Here is a 23,949-nt window from a genome sequence, read left to right as displayed (position 1 = left end):
CCCCTCACCCGTGGCGGGCCCCGCGGTCTCGCCGGAGCCTCCCCCGTCCGCCGCCCCCGGCGCCGCCATGGTGGCACCTGCACGGCACTTCCGCTTCCGGCCACGCCGCGGCCCCGCCCACCCGGCGGGCAGCGGCTCCGCCTCCTCTCGGCCCAGCCAATCCCCGCCCGCGCTTTCGCGCGGCGCCCCGCCCCCTCGGCAGCCCGACCAATCAGCGCTCGCCTCGCGCCCTTCCCGCCAACGCCTCGCGCTGCTCCCGGCTCTCTCTCCCTCTAAGCCACGCCCCCCTTCCTCCACGAACCAATCGCCGCTTCCCTCACCTGTCACACCCCCTTCGACCCCGCCCAGCGTTCGCACCGCCTCCTCCCTCTCCAAAACCCACCAATCCCCGCCCGCGCTCCCTCAGGCGTCGCCCAATCAGCGCCCGCCGGCGGTGGGGCCGCAGCCAATCAGCGGCGGCGGCGCCCGGCGGGCCGGCGCGTTGCAAGATGGCGGCGGCGGGCGGGCGGCGGCGCTGGGACCCCGCGGCGCTGGGGCTGGACCCGGCCTGGCGCCTCACGGCCTACGGGGAACTGCGCGGCTGAGGCTGCAAAGTCCCGCAGGAGACGCTGCTCAAGCTCCTGGCGGGACTGGAGGGGCAGCGGCCCGGAGGGACAGCGGGAGGGGAAGGGGCGGGAGCGGAGAGCGGCGGGAGCCGCGCGCTGGGTGAGTGTGGGGAGGGAGCCGGGAGGGATCCGGGAGAGATCCGGGAGAAATCCGGGAGAGATCCGGGAGGGAGCCGGGAGAGATCCGGGAGAGATCCGGGAGAGATCCGGGAGGGAGCCGGGAAAGATCCGGGAGAGACCCGGGAGGGAGCCGGGAGAGATCCGGGAGAGATCCGGGAGGGAGCCGGGAAAGATCCGGGAGAGACCCGGGAGGGAGCCGGGAGAGATCCGGGAAGAGCCGGGAGAGATCCGGGAGAAATCCGGGAGGGACCCGGGAGAGAGCCGGGAGAGATCCGGGAGGGACCCGGGAGAGATCCGGGGGGGACCCGGGAGAGAGCCGGGAGAGATCCGGGAAGAGCCGGGAGAGATCCGGGCCAAGGGGGGCCCTGAGGGGTTTGGGGGTCCCTAAAGGGATTGGGGGGTTTGGGGGGCACTGAGGGTTTTGGGGGGAAATCCAGGGAGGCACTGAGGGGTTTGGGGGCATTTGGGGGGCACTGAGGGTTTTTGGGGGGCACTGAGGGTTTTGGGGGTTCCAGGGGGGCACTGAGGGGTTCGGGCACTCCGGAGGGCGAAGGCCGGGCCGGGGCTGGGAGGGGGCAAAGGGCACAAGGGGGGGAGGGGAAAGGAGGGGAGGGGGAGGGGAGGGGGCGAAGGGCACGGTGGGGGGGGGAGGGGAGGGGGAGGGGCCCCCGCGGATCCGGTTCCCCCTCCCGGGGAGGATCCGCGTCCGTCCCCGCCCGGGAACGCCCCGTCCGTGTGTCCCGGTGCCCCATCCGTGTGTCCCGGTGCCCCCCTGGGGATCTCGGTGCCCCCCCTGAGGGTCCCGGTGCCCCCCGAGGGTCTCGGTGCCCCCAGGATGGGTTCAGTGCCCCCCTGAGGGTCTCAGTGCCCCCTGAGGGTCTCGGTGCCCCCAGGATGGGTTCAGTGCCCCCCTGAGGGTCCCGGTGCCCCCTGAGGGTCTCAGTGCCCCCTGAGGGTCTCAGTGCCCCCCTGGGGATCTCGGTGCCCCCTGAGGGTCCCGGTGCCCCCCTGAGGGTCCCGGTGCCCCCTGAGGGTCCCGGTGGCCCCAGGATGGGTTCAATGCCCCCCTGGGGGTCTCAGTGCCCCCCTGAGGGTCCCGGTGCCCCCCTGAGGGTCTCAGTGCCCCCTGAGGGTCTCGGTGCCCCCTGAGGGTCCCGGTGCCCGCTGTGCCCGCAGGCATCGGGCTGGACTCCTGCGTGGTCCCGCTGAGGCACGGGGGGCTCTCGCTGGTGCAGACCACCGACTTCTTCTACCCCCTCATCGACGACCCCTACATGATGGTACCCCAAAATCACCCAAAATCACCCCAAAATCACCCCCGGGACCCCAAAAACAGCCCCTGCACCCCAGAATCACCCCCGGGGCCCCAAAACCAGCCCAAAGTCACCCCAAAATCACCCCCGGGGCCCCAAAAACAGCCCAAAGTCACCCCAAAATCACCCCCAGGACCCCAAAATCACCCCCAGGAACCCAGAATCACCCCCGAGACCCCAAAATCTCCCCCTGAACTCTAGAATCACCCCTGCGACCCCAAAACCAGCCCAAAGTCACCCCAAAATCACCCCCGGGACCCCATAAATACCCCTGGGACCCCAAAAGTAGCCCAAAGTCTCCCCAATATTAGCCCAAAATCACCCCTGGGAGCCCAAAAATAGCCCAAAGTCACCCCAAAATCAGCCCTGGGACCCCAAAATCACCCCTGGGACCCCATAAATACCCCCAGGACCCCAAAATCACCCCAAAATAACCCCCAGGACCCCAAAATCTCCCCTGGGACCCCATAAATACCCCTGGGACCCCAAAAATAACCCAAAATCACCAGTGAGCACCCCATAAATACCCCCGGGACCCAAAAAATCACCCCTGGGACCCCAAAAATACCTCCTGCACCCCAAAATCCTACCCTGGGCACCCCAAAATCACTCCCTGCACCGCAAAATCACCCCTGGGACCCCAAAAATTTCCCCCTGCTCCCGAAAATCACTCCTTGGACTCCGTTAATACCCCTGGGACCCCAAAATCACCCCTGGGACCCCACAAATACCCCTCTGCACCCCAAAATCCCACCCTGGGCACCCCAAAGTCTACCCTGGGTACCTCAAATCCCACCTGGGGACCCCAAATCCCACCTGGGGACCTCAAATCCCACCTGGGGACCCCAAATCCCACCTGGGGACCCCAAATCCCATCTGGCGACCTCAAATCCCACCTGGGGACCTCAAATCATCCCCTGGGCGCCCCAAATCCCACCTGGGGCCTCCAAACTCCATCCTGGACACCCCAAATCCCACCCTGGACACCCCAAATCTCACTGGACACCCCAAATCCCACCCTGGGCACCCCAAATCTTACCCTGGGCACCCCAAATCCCACCCTGGACACCCCAAATCCCCCCTGGGAACCCCAAATCCCACCCTGGACACCCCAAATCCCACCTGGGAACCCCAAATCTCACCCTGGGCACCCCAAATCTCACCCTGGACACCCCAAATCCCACACTGGACACCCCAAATCCCACCTGGGAACCCCAAATCTCACCCTCCTGCACCCCAAATCTCAGCTTGGACACCCCAAATCCCACCCTGGACACCCCAAATCTCACCTTGGACACCCCAAATCCCACCTGGACACCCCAAATCCCACCTGGGGACCCCAAATCCCATATGGGGACCCCCCAGTCCCACCCTGGGCACCCCAAATCCACTCAGACCCCCCAGTCCTATCCCGGCCCTGCCAAATCCCACTCGGGGACCCCAAATCCCCCCCAAGGGCCCCCAAAATCCCCTTCAGACCCCCCCCAAATCCATCCCAAAGCTCCTAAAATCTGCCTTGGACCCCCCCAAACCCATTTCGGACCCCCCCGAGCCTCATCGGGGTCCCCCAATTCCTGCCCTGGACCCCCCAAAAAAATCCCTGCCCTCGTTTCAGGGCCGCATCGCCTGTGCCAACGTCCTGAGCGACCTGTACGCCATGGGGGTGACAGAGTGTGACAACATGCTGATGCTGCTGAGTGTCAGCCAGCGCATGAGCCACGAGGTGACAGCGACAGGGTGACACGGGGGGGACACGGGGACACGGGGACGTGGGGGTGACACAGGGACACGGGGACGTGGGGGTGACACAGGGACATGGGGACGTGGGGGTGACACAGGGACAGGGGGGTGACACGGGGACAGGGGTGACAGGGGACATGGGGGTGACAGAGTGTGACAACGTGCTGATGCTGCTGAGCGTCAGCCAGCGCATGAGCCACGAGGTGACGGGGACAGAGAAACATGGTGACATGGTGGGGACAACACCCTGAGTGTGACAGTGTCCTGGTGACAGGGACAGGGGACACGGGGGGGAACAGGGACACTCTGGTGGTGTCGGGGACCCCGGGGAGTGTTGGGGACCCTGGGGGGTGTCTGGGACACTGTGGGGGTGACAGGGACACTGGGGGAGGGGTGACAGGGACCCCGGGGGGTGACAGGGACACTCTGGGGGTGACAAGGACACTGTGGGGGTGACAAGGACACTGTGGGGGTGACAGGGACACTGGGGGAGGGGTGACAGGGACCCCGGGGGGTGACAGGGACCCCAGGGGGGTGACAGGGACCCCGGAGGGTGACAGGGACACTCTGGGGGTGTCGGGGACCCCGGGGGGGTGTTGGGGACCCCGGGGGTGACGGCCCCGCTGGTGTCCCCCCAGGAGAGGGACAAGGTGATGCCGCTGATCATCCAGGGGTTCCGGGACGCGGCCGAGGACGGGGGGACATCGGTGACAGGGGGACACACCGTGCTCAACCCCTGGCTGATCGTGGGGGGCGTGGCCACCGCCGTCTGCCAATCAAACGAGTTCATCATGTGAGTGCTGGGCGGGGCCAGGGCTGCCTGTCAATCATTGGGTGATGGGTGTGGCCAGTTATGCCTGTCAATCACTGGGTGGGTGGGGCCATTGCCACCTGCCAATCATTTGGTAGGCGGGGCCATTGCCACATGTTCATCATTTGTGTGGTGGGCGGGGCCACTGTTACCTGTCAATCATTTTTGTGGTGGGTGTGGCCACTGCCACCTGTCAATCATTTGGTGGGAGGGGCCACTGCCACTTGTCAATCATTTGGTTGGAGGGGACATTGCCACCTGTCAATCATTTGGTGGGCGTGGGCCAGTGCCACCTGTCAATCATTTATGTGGTGGGCAGGGCCACTGCCACCTGTCAATCATTGTGTGATGGGCGGGGCCAGTGCCACCTGTCAATCATTGTGTGATGGGCGGGGCCAGTGCCATCTGTCAATCATTGTGTGGTGGGCGGGGCCACTGCTGCTTATCAATCATTTGGTGGGTGGGGCTGGTGCTGCCTGTCAATCATTGTGTGATGGTCGGGGTCACTGCCACCTGTCAATCATTTGTGTTGTGGGCTGGGCCTATGCTACCTGCCAATCATTTGGTGGGCGGGGCCAATGCCAATTGGCAATCATTTGGTGAGTGGGGCCGGTGCTGTCTGTCAATCATTGTGTGGTGGGTGGAGCCAGTGACGCCTGTCAATCATTGTGTGGTGGGCGGGGTCTCTGCAACCTGTCAATCATTTGGTGGGCGGGGCCACTGCCACCTGTCAATCATTTTTGCAATGGCTGGGGCCACTGCTGCCCGTCAATCATTGTGTGATGGGCGGGGTTTGGGACATGGGGGCGGGGTTTGGGGATATGGGGGCGGGGTTTGGGACATGGGGGCGGGGTTTGGGACATGGGGGCGGGGTTTGGGACATGGGGCGGGGTTTGGGACATGGGGGCGGGGTTTGGGACATGGGGCGGGGTTTGGGACATGGGGGCGGGGTTTGGGACATGGGGCGGGGTTTGGGGACAGGGGGCGGGGTTTGGGGACAGGGGGCGGGGTTTGGGGACAGGGGGCGGGGTTTGGGACATGGGGCGGGGTTTGGGACAGGGGGGCGGGGTTTGGGGACAGGGGGCGGGGCCTGGGCCGGGCGTGTCCCCCACGCTGACCCCAGCCCTGGCCAGGCCGGACAGCGCCGTGCCCGGGGACGTCCTGGTGCTGACCAAGCCCCTGGGGACACACATGGCTGTCACCGCCCACCAGTGGCTGGACATGGTGAGTGACACCGAGGCCACCCGGGGGGGACAGGGGGACACCGCGGGGGCACCCAGAGCCACCCCAGATGTCCCCAAGGACACCCCAGACAGGTCTGGACACACCCGGGCGTCCCCAAGAGGAGCCGCGACGGGACTGAAACCCACCTGAGGTGTCCCCAAAGCCACCCCCGCTGTCCCCAAAGGGACCCGGAGCACCTCGGGGCTGTCCCCAGGGTGTCCCTGACGCTGTCCCCACCCCGCTGTCCCCGCAGCCCGAGCGCTGGAACAAGATCAAGCTGGTGGTGACGCGCGAGGAGGTGGAGCTGGCCTACCAGGAGGCCGTGGCCAGCATGGCCACGCTGAACCGCACCGGTGCGTGACGCTGGGGACAGGGCCACCCCCGCCACCCCAGATGTCCCCAGAGCCGGCCCAGATGTCCCCAGAGCCACCCCAGATGTCCCCAGAGCCAGCCCAGGGAGCCTGGAGCCACTCCAGATGTCCCCAAAACCACCCCAGATGTCCCCAGGGATGCCCAAAGCTACGCCGGATGTCCCCAAAGCCACTCCAGATGTCCCCAAAGCCACCCCAGGGATGCCCAAAGCCACTCCAGGAGTCCCTAAAGTGACCCCGGATGTCCCCCAGAGCTGTTCCTGGGTGTCCCCAGGCCATGCTGGGTGTCCCTGTGAGGTGACAGGGTGTCTGTGGGATGTGACACGGTGTCCCTGTGAGGTGTCCCAGTGTCCCTGTGAGGTGACGGGATGTCCCCGTGAGGTGACACGCCCCGGTGTCCCTGCACCCGCGGTGTCCCCGTGTCCCGCGGTGACCCACGCTGTCCCCGGTGTCCCCGCGAGGTGGCATGGTGTCCCCGTGCCCCACGCTCTCCCCGCACTCCAGTGACCCACACTGTCCCCACACCCCTGGTGACAGGCCGAGTCCCCACGAGGTGACACACTGTCCCACACCCGGTGACACGCTGTCCCTGCAGTAGCGGGGCTGATGCGCGGTGTCCCCAGTGTCCCTGTGAGGTGACACGCTGTCCCCACGAGGTGACCCGCTGTCCCCAGTGTCCCCTCACCCCGGTGACGAGGTGACACGCTGTCCCACACCCGGTGACACGCTGTCCCCGCTGTCCCTGCTGTCCCCGCAGCAGCGGGGCTGATGTGCGGTGTCCCCACGAGGTGACACGCTGTCCCACACCCGGTGACCCACGCTGTCCCCAGTGTCCCCTCACCCCGGTGGCACGCTGTCCCCGCTGTCCCACACCCGGTGACCCGCTGTCCCCACTGTCCCCGCTGTCCCCGCAGCGGCGGGGCTGATGCGCGGTGTCTCCACGAGGTGACACGCTGTCCCACACCCGGTGACACACTGTCCCCGCTGTCCCCGCTGTCCCACACCCGGTGACACGCTGTCCCCGCTGTCCCCGCAGCGGCGGGGCTGATGCGCGCCTTCGGGGCGCACGCGGCCACGGACGTGACGGGCTTCGGGCTGCTGGGGCACGCGCGGGCGCTGGCGGCGCAGCAGCGCCTGGACGTGGCCTTCGTCATCCACAACCTGCCCGTGCTGGCCGCCATGGCCGCCGTCAGCCGCGCCTGCGGCCGCGCCGCACTGCTGCAGGGCACGGCGCCCGAGACCTCGGGTACGAGCCGGGACCCCCAAACCGGGACCCCCAAACCGGGACCCCCCCCCAAACTGGGACACCCAACCGGGAACCCCCCAAAACCGGGACCCCCAAACCGGGAACCACAACGGGACCCCAGAACCGGGACACCCAAACCGGGAACCACAACGGGAACCCCCAAACCGGGAACCGCAACGGGAACCCCCCAAAACCGGGACACCCAACTGGGAACCCCCAAACCGGGACCTCCCCAAACTGGGACCCCCAAACTGGGACACCCAACCAGGAACCGCAACCGGGACACCCAACGGGACCCCCCCCCCAAACTGGGACCCCCAAACCAGGACACCCAACGGGACCCCCCCAAACTGGGACACCCAACCGGGACCCCCCAACCAGGACCCTGAACTGGGACCTCCAAACTGGGACCCCCAACTGGGACCCTCAATGGGGTTTGGGATCCCAAAATGGGGGTGGGGAACTCACAATGGGGGTGGGGGAACCAAATGGGGGTGGGGACCCTAAATTGGGTTTGGGATCCTAAAATGGGGGTGGAGGCACCAAATGGGGGTGGGGAGCCCAAGTGGGAGTGGGGAACTCAAAATGGGGGTGGGGACTCTGAAAAGGGGTTGGGGATCCCAAAAATGGGAGTGGGGAGCCTGAAAAGGGGGGTGAGGACTCCAAAAAGGGGTTGGGAACTCTGAAAAGGAGGGTGGGGACCCCCAAAATGGGGCTGGGGAGTCCAAAATGGGGGTGGGGGCGCCAAATGGTTCTGAGGTTTGGGGTTGTCCGGGTTTGGGGTTTGGGATGCCCCATGTTCCGGGGTTTTGGGGTTCCCCTGGTCTTGGGGTTTCGGGGTTCCTGTGGTTCAGGGTTTGGGGTTTTGGGGTATGGAGTTCCTGTGGTTTTGGGGTTCCTGTCGTTTTGGGGGTTGGGGTGCCCAATGTTCCAGGGGTTTGGGGTTTCAGGCTTTGGGGTTCCCCTGGTTCTGAGGTTTCAGGGTTTGGGGTTTCGGGATTCCTGTGGTTTGGGGTTTGGGGGTTTGGGGTTTCGGGGTTCCTGTGCCTTGGGGTTTGGGGTTTCGGGGTTCCTGTGCTTTGGGGTTTGGGATTTCGGGGTTCCTGTGGTTTCGGGGTTTGGGGTTTTGGGGTTCCTGTGGTTTGGGGTTTGGGGTTTGGGGGTTCCTGTGGTTCCGGGGTTTGGGGTTTCGGGGTTCCTGTGGTTCCGGGGTTTGGGGTTTGGGGGTTCCTGTGCTTTGGGGTTTGGGGTTTGGGGGTTCCTGTGGTTCCGGGGTTCCTGCGCCCCGTGCCGACGCTCTCTCCGCAGGGGGGCTGCTGGTGGTGCTGCCGCGGGCGCAGGCCGCGCGTTTCTGCGCCGAGCTGAAGGCGCCGGGCCGCGGGCCGGGCCTGCAGGCCTGGATCGTCGGCGTGGTGGAGAAGGGGCCCCGCGGCGCCCGAGTCATCGACAAACCCCGGCTGATCGAGGTGCCGCCCCGCGGGGCCCCCGAGAGCCCCGGGGAGCCGCCCCCGGAGCCGCCCCGGGGCCCCTGCTAGGGGAGAGACCCCCCGAGACAGCTCCCGCACGAGGGACCCCAAAGAGACGCACGAGGGACCCCAAAGAGACGCACGAGGGACCCCAAAGAGACGCACGAGGGACCCCAAAGAGACGCACGAGGGAACCCCAAAGACAGGCACGAGGGAACCCCAAAGAGAGCCCCAAAACCAGGGCAGGACCGCCCGACAGAGCCATGCCGAGACCACGGCTAGGGGATCCCAAAAAAACCCAAAAAAAACCCAAAATTGGGGCAGATACCCCTAACAGAGCCACGCCGAGACCACGGCTAGGGGATCCCAAAAAAACACCAAAAAAACCCAAAAAAACCCCAAAATTGGGGCAGGACCACCTGACAGAGCCACGCCGAGACCCCTGCTAGGGGATCCCAAAAAAATCCCAAAGAAAACCCCAAAATTGGGGCAGATCCCCCCGACAGAGCCACGCCGAGACCCCTGCTAGGGGATCCCAAAACAACCCAAAGAAACCCCCAAAAATCCCCAAAATTGCGGCAGAACCCCCTGACAGAGCCACATGGAGACCACAGCTGGGGATCCCAAAAAAACCCCAAAATTGGGGCAGAACCGCCCGACAGAGCCACGCCGAGCCCCCTGCTAGGGGACCCCAAAAACCCCCCCCAAAAATCCCCGGGGCTCGCTGTGGCCAAAATCCCCAAAAGTCAAAAGAAATCCTAAAAAAAAATCCCGTCAAAACTGCCCCCCAAAAAATCCAAAGTCCCCCCAAATTCGGTCAAACCCCCCCAAATCTCTGCCCAACCCCCCCAGCGCTGCAGGGGACACCCCCAAAATCCTGACCCAGCTCTGCACAACGAGGGTCCCCCAAAATTCCCCCCCCCATTTTTTGGGGACCCCTCCCCCATCGTTTCCCCCCCTCCCCCCCCGGCTCTGCCCGATGAGCAGCGGGTGGAGCCCCCCCCCCCCCAGCACCCCAAAATCCCCCCGCGTGACGCCCCCCCCCAAAACCCCCCGTGGGGTGGGGGAGGGGCCGAGACCCCCCCTCAGTGAGGGGGGGTTGGGGGACCCCCAGAAATGGGGCAATAAAGGAGATTTCAGCCAAATTCGGGGGTTTATTGAGGGGGAGGGCCCCGAAATCCTGGGTGGGGTTTGGGGGTCCCCCCCACCCCCACAATGGGGGATGTCCAAGGGGTTTGGGGGGGTGCCCCGGGGGGGTCTGGGGGGGTTTGGGGTGCCCCGGGGTGATTTTGGGGCGCCCCCGGGGGTGTTTTTGGGGTGCCGGGGGGGTGTTTTTGGGGCACCCCCGGGGGTGATTTTGGGGCACCCTCAGGGGTGTTTGGTGGGTGTTTTTGGGGTGCCGGGGGGGGTGTTTTTGGGGACACTCTCGGGGGTGTTTTTGGGGACACCCTGGGGGTGTTTTTGGGGTGCTGGGGGGTGTTTTTGGGGCACTCTCGGGGGTGTTTCTGGGGACACCCCGGGGGTGATTTTGGGGCACTCTCGGGGGTGTTTGGTGGGTGTTTTTGGGGTGCCGGGGGGGTGTTTTTGGGGCACCCCCGGGGGTGATTTTGGGGCACCCTCAGGGGTGTTTGGTGGGTGTTTTTGGGGTGCCGGGGGGGGTGTTTTTGGGGACACTCTCGGGGGTGTTTTTGGGGACACCCTGGGGGTGTTTTTGGGGTGCTGGGGGGTGTTTTTGGGGCACTCTCGGGGGTGTTTCTGGGGACACCCCGGGGGTGATTTTGGGGCACTCTCGGGGGTGTTTGGTGGGTGTTTTTGGGGTGCCGGGGGGGTGTTTTTGGGGCACTCTCGGGGGTGTTTTTGGGGACACCCCAGGGGTGTTTTTGGGGCACCCTCAGGGGTGTTTTTGGGGACACCCCGGGGGTGTTTTTGGGGTGTTGGGTGGGTGTTTTAGGGGTGTTGGGGGTTGATTTTGGGGACACCCCGGGGGTGTTTTTGGGGACACCCCGGGGGCGATTTCGGGGTGCCGGGGGCTGTGGGCCCCCCTCACTTGATGCAGTCCATGACGTGGATCTGCAGCGTGTCCATGTCCGGGGCCTTGTACTGGCACTTGGGGCAGCACAGGTCGGGCCCCTCCTCGGGGGGCGGCTGGAGCCCCCCAAAACCTGGCCAGAGGGGGGAGGGGGCGGTCAGGCCCTGCCCCTCCCCCCAGGGGGGTTTGGGGGTCCCGGGACCCCCCCCCGTACTCACCCGGGGCCGGGGCCGGGGGCGGCTCCGAGTGCCGGTTCCGCATCTCCTCCAGACGGGCCCTGGGGGCAGCGGGGTTGGGGGGTTGGGGGGTTGGGGGGATTTGGGGGGATTGGGGGGGATTTGGGGGGATTGGGGGGATTTGGGGGGGTTGAGGGGATTTGGGAGGAGTTTGAGGGGAATTGAGGGAATCTGGGGGGGATTTGGGGGGGTTGAGGGGATTTGAGGGGCTTTGGGAGGAGTTTGGGGGGATTTGAGGGAATCTGGGGGGGATTTGAGGGGGTTTGCAGGGATTTGGGCTGTTTTGGGCTGTTTTTGGGCTGTTTCGGGTGGTTTTGGGGCTGGTTTTGGGTGTTTTGGGGGTGTTTTGGGCTGTTTTGGGGGTGTTTTGGGTGGTTTTGGGTTATTTTCGGGCTGTTTTGGGGTGTTTTGGGGGGTTTGGGGGCTGTTTCGGGGTGTTTCCAGGGTGTTTTGGGGTGTTTTGGGGCTGTTTCGGGGTGTTTTCAGGGTGTTTGGGGGGTTTGGGGGCTGTTTCGGTGTGTTTCGGGGCTGTTTCAGGGTGTTTTCAGGGTGTTTTGGGTGGTTTTGGGTTATTTTCAGGGTGTTTTGGGGTGTTTTGGGGCTGTTTCGGGGTGTTTTCAGGGTGTTTTGGGGTGTTTTCAGGGTGTTTTGGGGTGTTTTGGGGCTGTTTTGGGGTGTTTTCAGGGCGTTTCGGGGTGTTTTGGGTGGTTTTGGGTTATTTTCAGGGTGTTTCGGGGTGTTTTGGGGCTGTTTCGAGGTGTTTTCAGGGTGTTTGGGGTGTTTTCAGGGTGTTTTCAGGGTGTTTTCAGGGTGTTTGGGTTATTTTCAGGGTGTTTTCAGGGTGTTTTGGGTGGTTTTGGGTTATTTTCAGGGTGTTTGGGGTGTTTTCAGGGTGTTTCGGGTGTTTGGGGTGTTTTCAGGGTGTTTTCAGGGTGTTTTGGGGCTGTTTCGAGGTGTTTTGGGCTGTTTTCAGGGTGGTTTGGGTTATTTTCAGGGTGTTTGGGGTGTTTTCAGGGTGTTTTCAGGGTGTTTGGGGTGTCTGGGGGTTTGGGGGTCAGGCCGTACCGGGCCCCGTCCCCGCCCAGCCGCATCCGCAGCTGCTTCAGCTCCTCCTGCAGGGCCTCGCGCTGCCCGTGCAGCTGCTCCCGCGCCGCGCGCTCCGCCTCGAAATCCGCCCGGTAGATGTCGGCCTGGGAGCCCCGAAACCGGCCGGGAACCCCAAATCAGGCGGGGAACCCAAATCCAACAGGGAACCCCGAAATCCAACAGGGAACCCCCAAAATCCAACCAGGGAACCCCGAAATCCAACCAGGGAACCCCGAAATCCAACAGGGAACCCCAAAATCCAACCAGGGAACCCGAAATCCAACAGGGAACCCCAAAATCCAACAGGGAACCCAAAATCCAACAGGGAACCCCAGAATCCAACCAGGGAACCCCCAAATCAGACGGGGAAAACCAAAATCCAACAGGGAACCCCCAAATCAGGCGGGGAACCCGAAATCCAACAGGGAACCCCGAAATCCAACAGGGAACCCGAAATCAGACGGGGAAAACCCAAATCCAACAGGGAAAACCAAAATCAGACGGGGAAAACCCAAATCCAACCAGGGAACCCGAAATCCAACCAGGGAACCCGAAATCCAACAGGGAACCCCGAAATCCAACAGGCAACCCGAAATCGGCCGGGAACCCCAAAACCCAGCTGTGGAACCCCAAAATCAGCCAGGAACCCCAAAATCAGGCAGGGAACCCAAAATCCAACAGGGAACCTGAAATCAGACGGGGAAAACCAAAATCCGGCCAGGAAACCTGAAACCCAACCAGGGAACCCCAAAATCCAACCAGGGAACCCCCAAATCCAACCAGTAACCCCAAAATCAACCAGGGAACCCCAAAATCCAACCAGGAACCCCAAAATCCAACCAGGAACCCCAAAAATCAACCAGGGAACCCCAAAACCCAACTGGGGAACCCCAAAACCCAACTGGGGAACCCCAAAATCAACCAGGGAACCCCAAAATCCAGCCTGGGACACCCCAAAATCCAGGCCTGTCCCCAGGACCCCTCAAACCTCTCTGGGGACCCCCAAATCCCCCCAGCCCCCCCTTGGGGACCTTCCCCTGGTTTTGGGGGGTCGGGGGAGGTTTGGGGGGGTCAGGGGGGATTTGGGGGGGTCCAGGTGAGATTTGGGGGGATCAGGGGAGGTTTGGGGGTCTCTGGGGAGGTTTGGGGGGTCAGGGGGGATTTGGGGTGTTCGGGGGTCTCGGGACCCCCCAAATCCCCCAGCCCCACCTGGGCCTGCAGCACGGGGATGGTCTCCAGGGCCGCCCGCTGGTGCTCGGCCTCGGCCTTGAGGCGGTCGATGAGCTCCTGCTTGAGAGCCAGCGCCGCCTCGGCCGCGCGGAGCTGCTCCTGGGCCACCTGGGGACAGGGACATCACCTGGGACACCTGGGACACCTGAGAGATCACCTGGGACACCTGTGTCACCTGGGACACCTGAGAGATCACCTGGGACACCTGAGAGATCACCTGGGACACCTGTGTCACCCCCTGTCACCCCCAGCGCCGCCTCGGCCGCGCGGAGCTGCTCCTGTGTCATCTGTGGGACAGGGACACCTGGGACACCTGGGGGCCACCTGGAGGTCACCTGGGACACCTGGGGGCCACCTATGCCACGTGAGAGATCTCCTGTGACACCTGAGGGGTCACCTGGAACACCTCTGAATCACTTGTGGGTCACCTGTGCCACCTGTGGGTCAGCTGTGCCACCTGAGAGGTCTCCTGTGACACCTAAGGGGTCACCTTGTGCCACCTGTGGGTCAGCTGTGCCACCTGAAAGATCTCCTGTGCCACCTGAGAGATCACCTGTGTCACCTGTGCCACCCCCAGCCCTCCCCTCCTGTGTCACCTGGGGCACCACAGTGACACCTGGGGGGTGGCACTGTCACTTGGGGACTCACCTGAGGGCCACGGGGACATCCCAGGTGTCCCCAAGGGACATCCCAGGTGACCCCAAGGGACATCCCAGGTGTCCCCAAGGAGCCACGGGGACATAATGAAACAGGGGACAAGGGGCTGTCCCAGGGGAGGGACGTGACCCTCCATGTCCCCCGGTGTCCCCAGTGTCCCCTGCTGTCCCCGGTGTCCCAGGTGTCCCCGGTGTCCCCGGGTGTCCCCTGCTGTCCCCTGCTGTCCCCTGCTGTCCCCGGGTGTCCCTGCTGTCCCCTGCTGTCCCCGGTGTCCCCTGCTGTCCCCTGTCCCTCACCTGGCTCCGTTTGTCCCCCTCCAGGCTGGCCTTGATGTGGGCGTCGTACTCCTGGAACAGGTGATGGTAGGCGGCCTGCAGCTGCACCAGCTTCCTCCTGGGGACACGGGGACATCGGTGGGGACATCGGGACATTGGGGACATTGGGACACTGGGGACATTGGGGACACTGGGGACAGCCAGGAGATATTGGGGACATTGGGGACATTGGGACATTGGGGACATTGGGACATTGGGGACATTGGGACATTGATTGGAGACATTGACTGGGGACATTGATTGGGGACATTGGGGACATTGGCTGGGGACACTGGGGACACGGGGACAGTGGGGACACTGGGGACGTTGGGGACAGCCAGGAGATATTGGGGACATTGAGGGACTTGGGGACGTTGGGGACATTGGGGACACTGGGGACATTGGTTGGGGACACTGGGGATATTGGGGACATCAGTCAGGGACATTGGGGACAATGGGGACCCTGGGGACACTGGGGGATTGGGGACATTGGGGACATTGGGGACACTGGGGACATCAGGGACATTGATTGGGGACATTGAGGACAATGGGGACATGGGGACATTGGGGGGATTGGGGACATTGGGGACATTGACTGGGGCCATGGATTGGGACCACTGGGGCCGTGGGGCCAGCGGGTGTCCCCAGGTGCCACCCGTGTCCCCGGTGTCACTCACTTCTCCTCGGTGGCCCCGTGCCGCTCCACCCTCAGGGCGGTTTCCAGGTTGGTCACCTGGAGCCGCAGCTGGTCCAGCTGCACCTGGTGGCCCTGGGCCACCTCCTCCAGCTGCTGGCAGCGCTCGGCGTCACCACGGGCCCTGCGACACCCGGGACACCCGCTGTCACCCACTGTCACCCACTGTCACCCATTGTCACCCACTGTCACCCACTGTCACCCACTGTCACCCTGTGTCACCCATTGTCACCCACTGTCACCCATTGTCACCCTGGGCCACCTCCTCCAGCTGCTGGCAGCGCTCGGCGTCACCGCGGGCCCTGTGACACCCGGGACACCCGCTGTCACCCTGTGTCACCCACTGTCACCCACTGTCACCCTGTGTCACCCACTGTCACCCACTGTCACCCGCTGTCACCCACTGTCACCCACTGTCACCCATTGTCACCCTGGGCCACCTCCTCCAGCTGCTGGCAGCGCTCGGCGTCACCGCGGGCCCTGCGACACCCCAGGGACACCCTGTGTCACCCTGTGTCACCCACTGTCACCCACTGTCACCCGCTGTCACCCACTGTCACCCACTGTCACCCATTGTCACCCACTGTCACCCACTGTCACCCACTGTCACCCATTGTCACCCTGGGCCACCTCCTCCAGCTGCTGGCAGCACTCGGCGTCACCGCGGGCCCTGTGACACCCCATTGTCACCCACTGTCACCCTGTGTCACCCACTGTCACCCATTGTCACCCACTGTCACCCACTGTCACCCTGGGCCACCTCCTCCAGCTGCTGGCAGCACTCGGCGTCACCGCGGGCCCTGTGACACCCCATTGTCACCCACTGTCACCCCGTTGTCACCCTGCTGTCACTCGGCGTCACCCTGTGTCAGTGTCACCTCCTCAAAGTGGTGGCACTGCCTGACATCCCCTTGGGCTCTGGGTGTCACCCGGTGTGACCCGGTGTCACGCGGTGTCCCCTGCGCAGGTGTCACCCCGGTGTCACCTCCCAGAGGTGGTGGCACCACTCAGCGCCCACTGAGCCCTGGGACACCCCGGTGTCACCCGGTGTCACCTGTGCAGGCGTCACCGGCCCTACTGCGGTGTCACCTCCCCTTGGGGACAGTCCCCAACCCCGACCACCCCTCGTGTCCCCCCAGGTGTCCCCATTGTCCCCAATTGTCCCCAATTGTCCCCACCTGTGCTCCAGGTGTCCCCAGGTGTCCCCATGTCCCCATGTCCCCATGTCCCCAGGTGTCCCCAGGTGTCCCCATGTCCCCATGTCCCCATGTCCCACCTGTGCTCCAGGTGTCCCCATGTCCCCATGTCCCCATGTCCTCAGGTGTCCCCATGTCCCCATGTCCCCAGGTGTCCCCAGGTGTCCCCAGGTGCCCCCAGGTGTCCCCATGTCCCCATGTCCCGTGTCCCCGTGTCCCACCTGCGCTCCAGGTGTCCCCAGGTGTCCCCAGGTGTCCCCATGTCCCCATGTCCCCATGTCCCGTGTCCCCGTGTCCCACCTGCGCTCCAGGTGCCCCCAGGTGTCCCCAGGTGTCCCCATGTCCCACCTGTGCTCCAGGTGTCCCCATGTCCCATGTCCCCGTGTCCCACCTGCGCTCCAGGTGTCCCCATGTCCCCATGTCCCCATGTCCCCATGTCCCCAGGTGTCCCCATGTCCCCAGGTGCCCCCAGGTGTCCCCATGTCCCCAGGTGTCCCCATGTCCCGTGTCCCCGTGTCCCACCTGCGCTCCAGGTGTCCCCAGGTGTCCCCAGGTGTCCCCATGTCCCGTGTCCCCGTGTCCCACCTGCGCTCCAGGTGTCCCCAGGTGTCCCCAGGTGTCCCCATGTCCCGTGTCCCCATGTCCCACCTGCGCTCCAGGTGCTCTCTCTCCGCCCGGCTCCTCTCGAGGCGATTTTGGCTCTCCCGGAGCTCCCCCAGCAGAGACGTCACCTGAGCCTGGACCTGGGCCTTGTCCTGCTGGGGACAGCACGGGGACACTGTCACCCTGACGGGGACAGGGACACTGTCACCCTGCTGGGGACACTGTCACCCTGACAGGGACACTGCCACCCTGACAGGGACACTGCCACCCTGCTGGGACACTGTCACCCTGCTGGGGCACTGTCACCCTGCTGGGGACAGCACGGGGACACTGTCACCCTGACGGGGACAGGGACACTGTCACCCTGCTGGGGACACTGTCACCCTGACAGGGACACTGCCACCCTGCTGGGACACTGCCACCCTGATGGGGACACTGCCACCCTGACAGGGACACTGCCACCCTGCTGGGACACTGTCACCCTGCTGGGGCACTGTCACCCTGCTGGGGACAGCACGGGGACACTGTCACCCTGCGGGGACAGGGACACTGTCACCCTGCTGGGGACACTGCCACCCTGCTGGGGACACTGCCACCCTGCTGGGGACAGCACGGGGACACTGTCACCCTGACGGGGACACTGTCACCCTGTGGGGAGGGGGACACTGCCACCCTGCTGGGACAGGGATGGGGACACTGCCACCCTGCTGGGGACACTGCCACTGTGCTGGGACAGGGACGGGGACACTGCCACCCTCTGCGTGTCCCCAGCTATCCCCAGGTGTGGCCAGTGTCCCCAGATGTCCCAGGTGTCCCCATGTCCCCACGGAGCCCCTGGTGTCCCCAGAGCTGTCCCCAGGTGTACCCACGGCTGTCCCTAGTGTCCCCAGGTGTCCCCAAGTGTCCCCAAATGTCCCCAGCTGTCCCCAGGTGTCCTCAGGTGTCCCCAGGGCTGTCCCCAGGTGTCCCCAAATGTCCCCAGCGTTGTCCCCAGATGTCCCCATGTCCCCAGGTGTCCCCGTGTCCCCAGGGCTGTCCTCAGGGCTGTCCCCAAATGTCCCCAGGTGTCCCCAGGTATCCCCAAGTGTCCCCATGTCCCCAGGGTTGTCCCCAGATGTCCCCAGATGTCCCCAGGGCTGTCCCCAGGGCTGTCCCCAGGTGTCCCCAGGGCTGTCCCCAGGTATCCCCAGGTGTCCCCATGTCCCCAGGGCTGTCCCCAGGTGTCCCCATGTCCCCAGGTGTCCCCAGGGCTGTCTCCAGGTATCCCCAGATGTCCCCATGTCCCCATGTCCCCAGGTGTCCCCAGGTGTCCCCAGGTGTCCCCATGTCCCCAGGGCTGTCCCCAGGTGTCCCCAGGTGTCCCCATGTCCCCAGGGCTGTCCCCAGGTGTCCCCATGTCCCCATGTCCCCAGGTGTCCCCATGTCCCCGGTACCTCCAGCTGTCTCCTCAGGCTCTGCAGCTGCAGCTCGGCCGCGCGGGAAACGTCCTGAGCCCGGAGCTCGGCCACGGCCACGCGGGCACGCAGGGCCACCAGCCTGTCCCCAATGTCACCAATGTCACCAAACCCTGCCCAGGGCCACCAGCCTGTCCCCAATGTCCCCAATGTCACCAAGGTCACCAAACCCTGCCCAGGGCCACCAGCCTGTCCCCAATGTCACCAAGTGTCACCAAACGTCACCAAACCCTGCCCAGGGCCAACAGCCTGTCACCAATGTCACCAAGTGTCACCAAATGTCACCAAACATCACCAAACCCTGCCCACGCAGGTGCGCAGTGACACCAGCCTGTCCCCAAATGTCACCAAACCCTGCCAGGTGCTACCAGCCTGTCCCCAAATGTCTACAGATGTCACCAACTATCCCCAGACTGTCCCCAGGTGTCCCCTGGTGCCCCCAAGTGTCCCCAGATTGTCCCCTCGTGTCCCCAGACTGTCCCCAAGAGCCCCCCAGTGTCCCCAGACTGTCCCCAGACTGTCCCCAAGTGCCCCCAGACTGTCCCCAGGTGTCCCCAGACTGTCCCCAGGTGTCCCCAGACTGTCCCCAAGTGTCCCCCAGTGTCCCCAAGTGTCCCCAGTGTTCCCAGACTGTCCCCAAACTGTCCCCAGACTGTCCCCAAGTGTCCCCAGACTGTCCCCCGTGTCCCCAGTGTCCCCAGACTGTCCCCAGTGTCCCCAGTGTCCCCCGTGTCCCTGACTCACTCAGCCTCAGCCTCGGCCAGGCGCTGCCTCAGCTGCTCCTCGGAGCTGGGGGGACACGGGAGGGGTCAGGAGGGGTTGGGGACATCGGGGTGTCCCCAAGGGACAGGGACAGGGACAGGGGACAGGGACAGGGACAGGGGACAGGGACAGGAGATAGGGGAGAGGGACAGGGACAGGGACAGGGACAGGGGACAGGGACAGGGACAGGGGACAGGGGAGAGGGGACAGGGACAGGGGACAGGGACAGGGACAGGGGACAGGGACAGGGACAGGGGAGAGGGACAGGGGACAGGGACAGGGGACAGGGACAGGGACAGGGGAGAGGGACAGGGGACAGGGACAGGGACGGGGACAGGGACAGGGGACAGGGACAGGGGACAGGGACAGGGACGGGGACAGGGACAGGGGACAGGGACAGGGACAGGGGACAGGGACAGGGGACAGGGGACAGGGACAGGGGACAGGGACAGGGACGGGGACAGGGACAGGGGACAGGGACAGGGACAGGGGACAGGGACAGGGGACAGGGGACAGGGACAGGGGACAGGGACAGGGACAGGGACAGGGGACAGGGGACAGGGACAGGGGACAGGGACAGGGACGGGGACAGGGACAGGGGACAGGGACAGGGACAGGGGACAGGGACAGGGGACAGGGGACAGGGACAGGGGACAGGGACAGGGACAGGGGACGGGGACAGGGACAGGGGACAGGGGACAGGGGACGGGGACAGGGACAGGGACAGGGGACAGGGGACAGGGACAGGGGACAGGGGAGAGGAACAGGGGACAGGGACAGGGACAGGGACAGGGGACAGGGACAGGGACAGGGGACAGGGACAGGTGACAGGGGACAGGGACAGGTGACAGGGACAGGGACAGGGGACAGGGGACAGGGACAGGTGACAGGGACAGGGACAGGGGACAGGGACAGGGACAGGGACAGGGGACATGGGGACAGGGGACAGGGGACAGGGACAGGGGACAGGGGACAGGGACAGGTGACAGGGACAGGGACAGGGGACATGGGGACAGGGGACAGGGACAGGTGACAGGGACAGGGACAGGGGACATGGGGACAGGGGACAGGGCCTCACCTGGGCTCCGGGACAACGGGGACATCCTCGAAGGGGGGGGACACCGAGCGGGGGGGCGCCTCGGGGGGCTGTGGGGACATTGGGGGACGTCAGGGGGACATTGGGGGGACATTGGGGACATCAGGGGGACATTGGGGACATCAGAGGGACACTGGGGACATCAGAGGGACACTGGGGGCTCCCCAGGGGGACATTGGGGGCTCCCTAGGGGGACACTGAGGACATCAGGGGGACATTGGGGATGTCAGGGGGACATTTGGGACATCAAGGGGACGTCAGGGGGACACTGGGGTCATCAGGGGGACACTGGGGGCACCCCAAGGGGACATTGGGGACATCAAGGGGACTTCCGGAGGTCACTGGGGACATCAAAGGGACATTTGGGGCACCCCAGGGGGACATTGGGGACACTGGGGGCTCCCCAGGGGGACACTGGGGATATCAAGGGGACATTTGGGACATTGGGGATGTCAGGGGGACATTGGGGACATCAAGGAGACACTGGGGGCACCCCAGGGGGACACTGGGGACATCAGGGGGACATTGGGGGCACCCCAGGGGGACACCAGGGGGCACCCCAGGGGGACACCAGGGGGACCCTGGGAGACACTGGGGACATCAAGTGGACACTGAGGACATCAGGGGGACAGTGGGGGCACCCCAGGGGGACACTGGGGACATCAGGGGGACATTGGGGACATCAGGGGCACCCCACAGGAGCTGGGGGGCCAGCGAGGGGACACGGGGAGGGGACACAGGAAGGGGACACGAGGAGGGGGACACACACACCTCAGTGCTGGCGTCAGGGCTGCTCCTGCAGATGTCCCCAGGATCCCTGAGAGTGTCCCTGAGGGTGTCCCTGATGTCCCCAGCAGTGTCCTTGGTGTCCGTGAGGATGTCCCTGATGTCCCCGGGGGTGTCCCTGATGTCCCCGGGGGTGTCCTTGGTGTCCCCAGGGGTGTCCTTGGTGTCCCTGATGCCTCCAGCGGTGTCCCCGGCGGTGTCCCCCACGTCCCCGGCGGTGTCCCCGACGTCCCCGGGGGTGTCCCCGACGTCCCCGGGGGTGTCCCTGCCGTCCCCGGGGGTGTCGGGGGTGTCCTCAGGGCTGTCCCCGGGGGTGTCCCCGCGCTGTCCCCGCAGGTGCAGCACCAGCTCGCGGGCCTGTCCCCAACGTCCCCAGAGCAGCTCCCGCTCGCCCCGGCGCTGCTGCTGCAGCTTCCGCAGCTCCTCCAGGCGCTGCCGCAGCGACTGCGTGCAGTGACACAGGGCACCTGGGGACAGGGACAGTGACACAGGGACAGCAGTAACACAGGGCACCTGGGGACAGGGACAGTGACACAGGGACAGTGACACAGGGACAGTGACACAGGGACAGCAGTGACACAGGGCACCTGGGGACAGGGACAGTGACACAGAGACAGCAGTGACACAGGGACAGTGACACAGGGACAGTGACACAGGGACAGTAACACAAGGCACCTGGGGACAGGGACACAGGGACAGTGACACAGGGCACCTGGGGACAGGGACACAGGGACAGTGACACAGGGCACGTGGGGACAGGGACAGGGACAGTGACACAGGGACAGTGACACAGGGACAGTGACACAGGGACAGCAGTGACACAGGGCACCTGGGGACAGGGACAGGGACAGCAGTGACACACAGGGACACAGTGACACACAGGGACAGCAGAGACACAGGGCTCCTGGGGACAGGGACAGTGACACAGGGCACCTGGGGACAGTGACAGGGACAGCAGTGACACAGGGACAGTGACACAGGGCACCTGGGGACAGGGACAGGGACACAGGGCACCTGGGGACAGTGACAGGGACAGCAGTGACACAGGGACACAGTGACACAGGGCACCTGGGGACAGGGACAGTGACACAGGGACAGTGACACAGGGACAGCAGTGACACAGGGCACCTGGGGACAGGGACATTGACACAGGGCACCTGGGGACAGGGACAGTGACACAGGGACAGTGACACAGGGCACCTGGGGACAGGGACAGTGACACAGGGCTCCTGGGGACAGGGACAGTGACACAGGGACAGTGACACAGGGACAGCAGTGACACAGGGCACCTGGGGACAGGGACAGCGACAGTGACACAGGGACACAGGGCTCCTGGGGACAGGGACAGTGACACAGGGACAGTGACACAGGGCACCTGGGGACAGGGACAGTGACACAGGGACAGTGACACAGGGCACCTGGGGACAGGGACAGTGACACAGGGCTCCTGGGGACAGGGACAGCGACAGTGACACAGGGACACAGGGCTCCTGGGGACAGGGACAGTGACACAGGGACACAGGGCTCCTGGGGACAGGGACAGTGACACAGGGACAGTGACACAGGGCACCTGGGGACAGGGACAGTGACACAGGGACAGTGACACAGGGCACCTGGGGACAGGGACAGTGACACAGGGCTCCTGGGGACAGGGACAGTGACACAGGGACAGTGACACAGGTACAGTAACACAGGGACAGTAACACAGGGCACCTGGGGACAGTGACAGGGACAGCAGTGACACACAGGGACAGCAGAGACACACAGGGACAGCAGAGACACAGGGCTCCTGGGGACAGCAGTGGGGACAGCAGTGACACTGGGGACATTGGGGGCATGAGGGACATTGGGGACTGGGGACACTGGGGGCACTAGGGACACTGGGGACACTGGGGGGACTGGGGACACTGGGATGCTGGGGGCATATTTGGGACATTGGGGGGACTGGGGACATTGGGGACATTGGGATGTTGGGGGCATATTTGGGACATTGGGGACTGGGGACACTGGGGGGACTGGGGACATTGGGATGCTGGGGGGACATTGAAGGAAACTGGGGATTTTGGGGGGACTGGGGACATTTGGGACATTGAGATGTTGGGGGGACACTGGGGACTGGGGACATTGGAGGGATTGGGGACATTGGGGTCATCAAGGAGAACTGGGGACATCGGGAACTGGGGACACTGGGGGGGCTGGGGACACTGGGGGGGACATTGGAGGTGCTGAGGGGACATTGGGATGTTGGGGGGACATTGGGATGTTGGGGGGACATTGGGGACACCGGGGACTGGGGATTGGGGACACTGGGGAAATGGGGGGGACATTGGAGGTGCTGAGGGCATCGGGGACACTGGGGGGGACTGGGGACATTGGGGACATTGGGGGGACATTTGGGACATTGGGGACTGGGGACACTGGAGGGGACATTTAAGGTGCTGAGGGTATCGGGGACATTGGGGACGGGGGGAACATTGGAGGTGCTGAGGGGACATTGGGATGTTGGGGGGACATTGGGGGGACACTGGAGGTGCTGAGGGGACATCGGGGAACATTGGGGACATTGCGGACTGGGGACATTGGGACATTGGGGGGACATTGGGGGGACCCTGGGGACGGGGGGGACCCTGGAGGTGCTGAGGGGACTCGGGGGACACTGGGGACACCCCAGTGGGGACACGGGGACACCTCTGGGGACCCCCGCCGTGCCCCCCCATGGTCCCTCCCGGCCCGGCCCGGCTCTCACCCCTCAGCTCGCGGTTCTCCGCCCTCAGCCGCTGCAGCGCCTCCGCCAGCGCCGGCTCCGCCTCGGGCCCCGGCTGCACCATCTCTGCGGGCCGCCGCCAGCGCCCGCCGCTCATCGGCGGCTCCCGGGCGCGCTTCGGGGCCGAGTTCGGGGATTTTTTTTTT

The 23,949-nt window shown here is 64.8% G+C and overlaps 2 protein-coding genes across 2 annotated transcripts; one reads left to right on the top strand and one right to left on the bottom strand.

Moving 5' to 3' along the window:
- The first annotated feature begins 477 nt into the window (after positions 1–477).
- LOC110483408 (selenide, water dikinase 2) lies at positions 478–9,648 on the top strand. The gene is made up of 8 exons (XM_077789761.1): positions 478–705; positions 1,902–2,005; positions 3,654–3,761; positions 4,417–4,571; positions 5,723–5,813; positions 6,067–6,166; positions 7,221–7,430; positions 8,739–9,648. Exons 1-8 carry the CDS (start codon positions 489–491, stop codon positions 8,963–8,965), a joined length of 1,212 nt encoding a protein of 403 aa, XP_077645887.1. The 5' UTR covers positions 478–488; the 3' UTR covers positions 8,966–9,648.
- A 382-nt stretch (positions 9,649–10,030) lies between these two features.
- On the bottom strand, positions 10,031–23,900 carry IKBKG (inhibitor of nuclear factor kappa B kinase regulatory subunit gamma). The gene is made up of 13 exons (XM_077789677.1): positions 23,786–23,900; positions 21,449–21,506; positions 21,025–21,304; positions 20,236–20,303; positions 19,140–19,184; positions 18,375–18,477; positions 16,987–17,096; positions 15,126–15,266; positions 14,431–14,527; positions 13,457–13,585; positions 12,227–12,351; positions 11,144–11,202; positions 10,031–11,058 (listed from the first exon to the last, which is right to left on the bottom strand). The coding sequence occupies exons 1-13, from the start codon at positions 23,898–23,900 to the stop codon at positions 10,940–10,942; spliced, it is 1,449 nt and encodes a 482-aa protein (XP_077645803.1). The 3' UTR covers positions 10,031–10,939.
- Between the last annotated feature and the right edge of the window lie 49 nt (positions 23,901–23,949).

The sequence above is a fragment of the Lonchura striata genome, chromosome 36, assembly GCF_046129695.1.
Source record: "Lonchura striata isolate bLonStr1 chromosome 36, bLonStr1.mat, whole genome shotgun sequence".
NCBI lineage: Eukaryota > Metazoa > Chordata > Aves > Passeriformes > Estrildidae > Lonchura > Lonchura striata.
This window is presented reverse-complemented; position numbering and strand designations above follow the sequence as displayed.

What these genes read in the sequence shown, in the direction of transcription:
- IKBKG (XM_077789677.1), bottom strand. Translation starts at nt 23,900, where the DNA reads ATGAGCGGCGGGCGCTGGCGGCGGCCCGCAGAGATGGTGCAGCCGGGG. An exon ending in CTGGAGGAGCTGCGGAAGCT is followed by an intron (nt 21,305 to 21,448) that starts GCAGCAGCAGCG and finishes CGGGGACGGCAG; the next exon opens with GGACACCCCCGGGGACGTCG. An exon ending in GCCCTGACGCCAGCACTGAG is followed by an intron (nt 20,304 to 21,024) that starts GTGTGTGTGTCC and finishes ATGTCCCCACAG; the next exon opens with CCCCCCGAGGCGCCCCCCCG.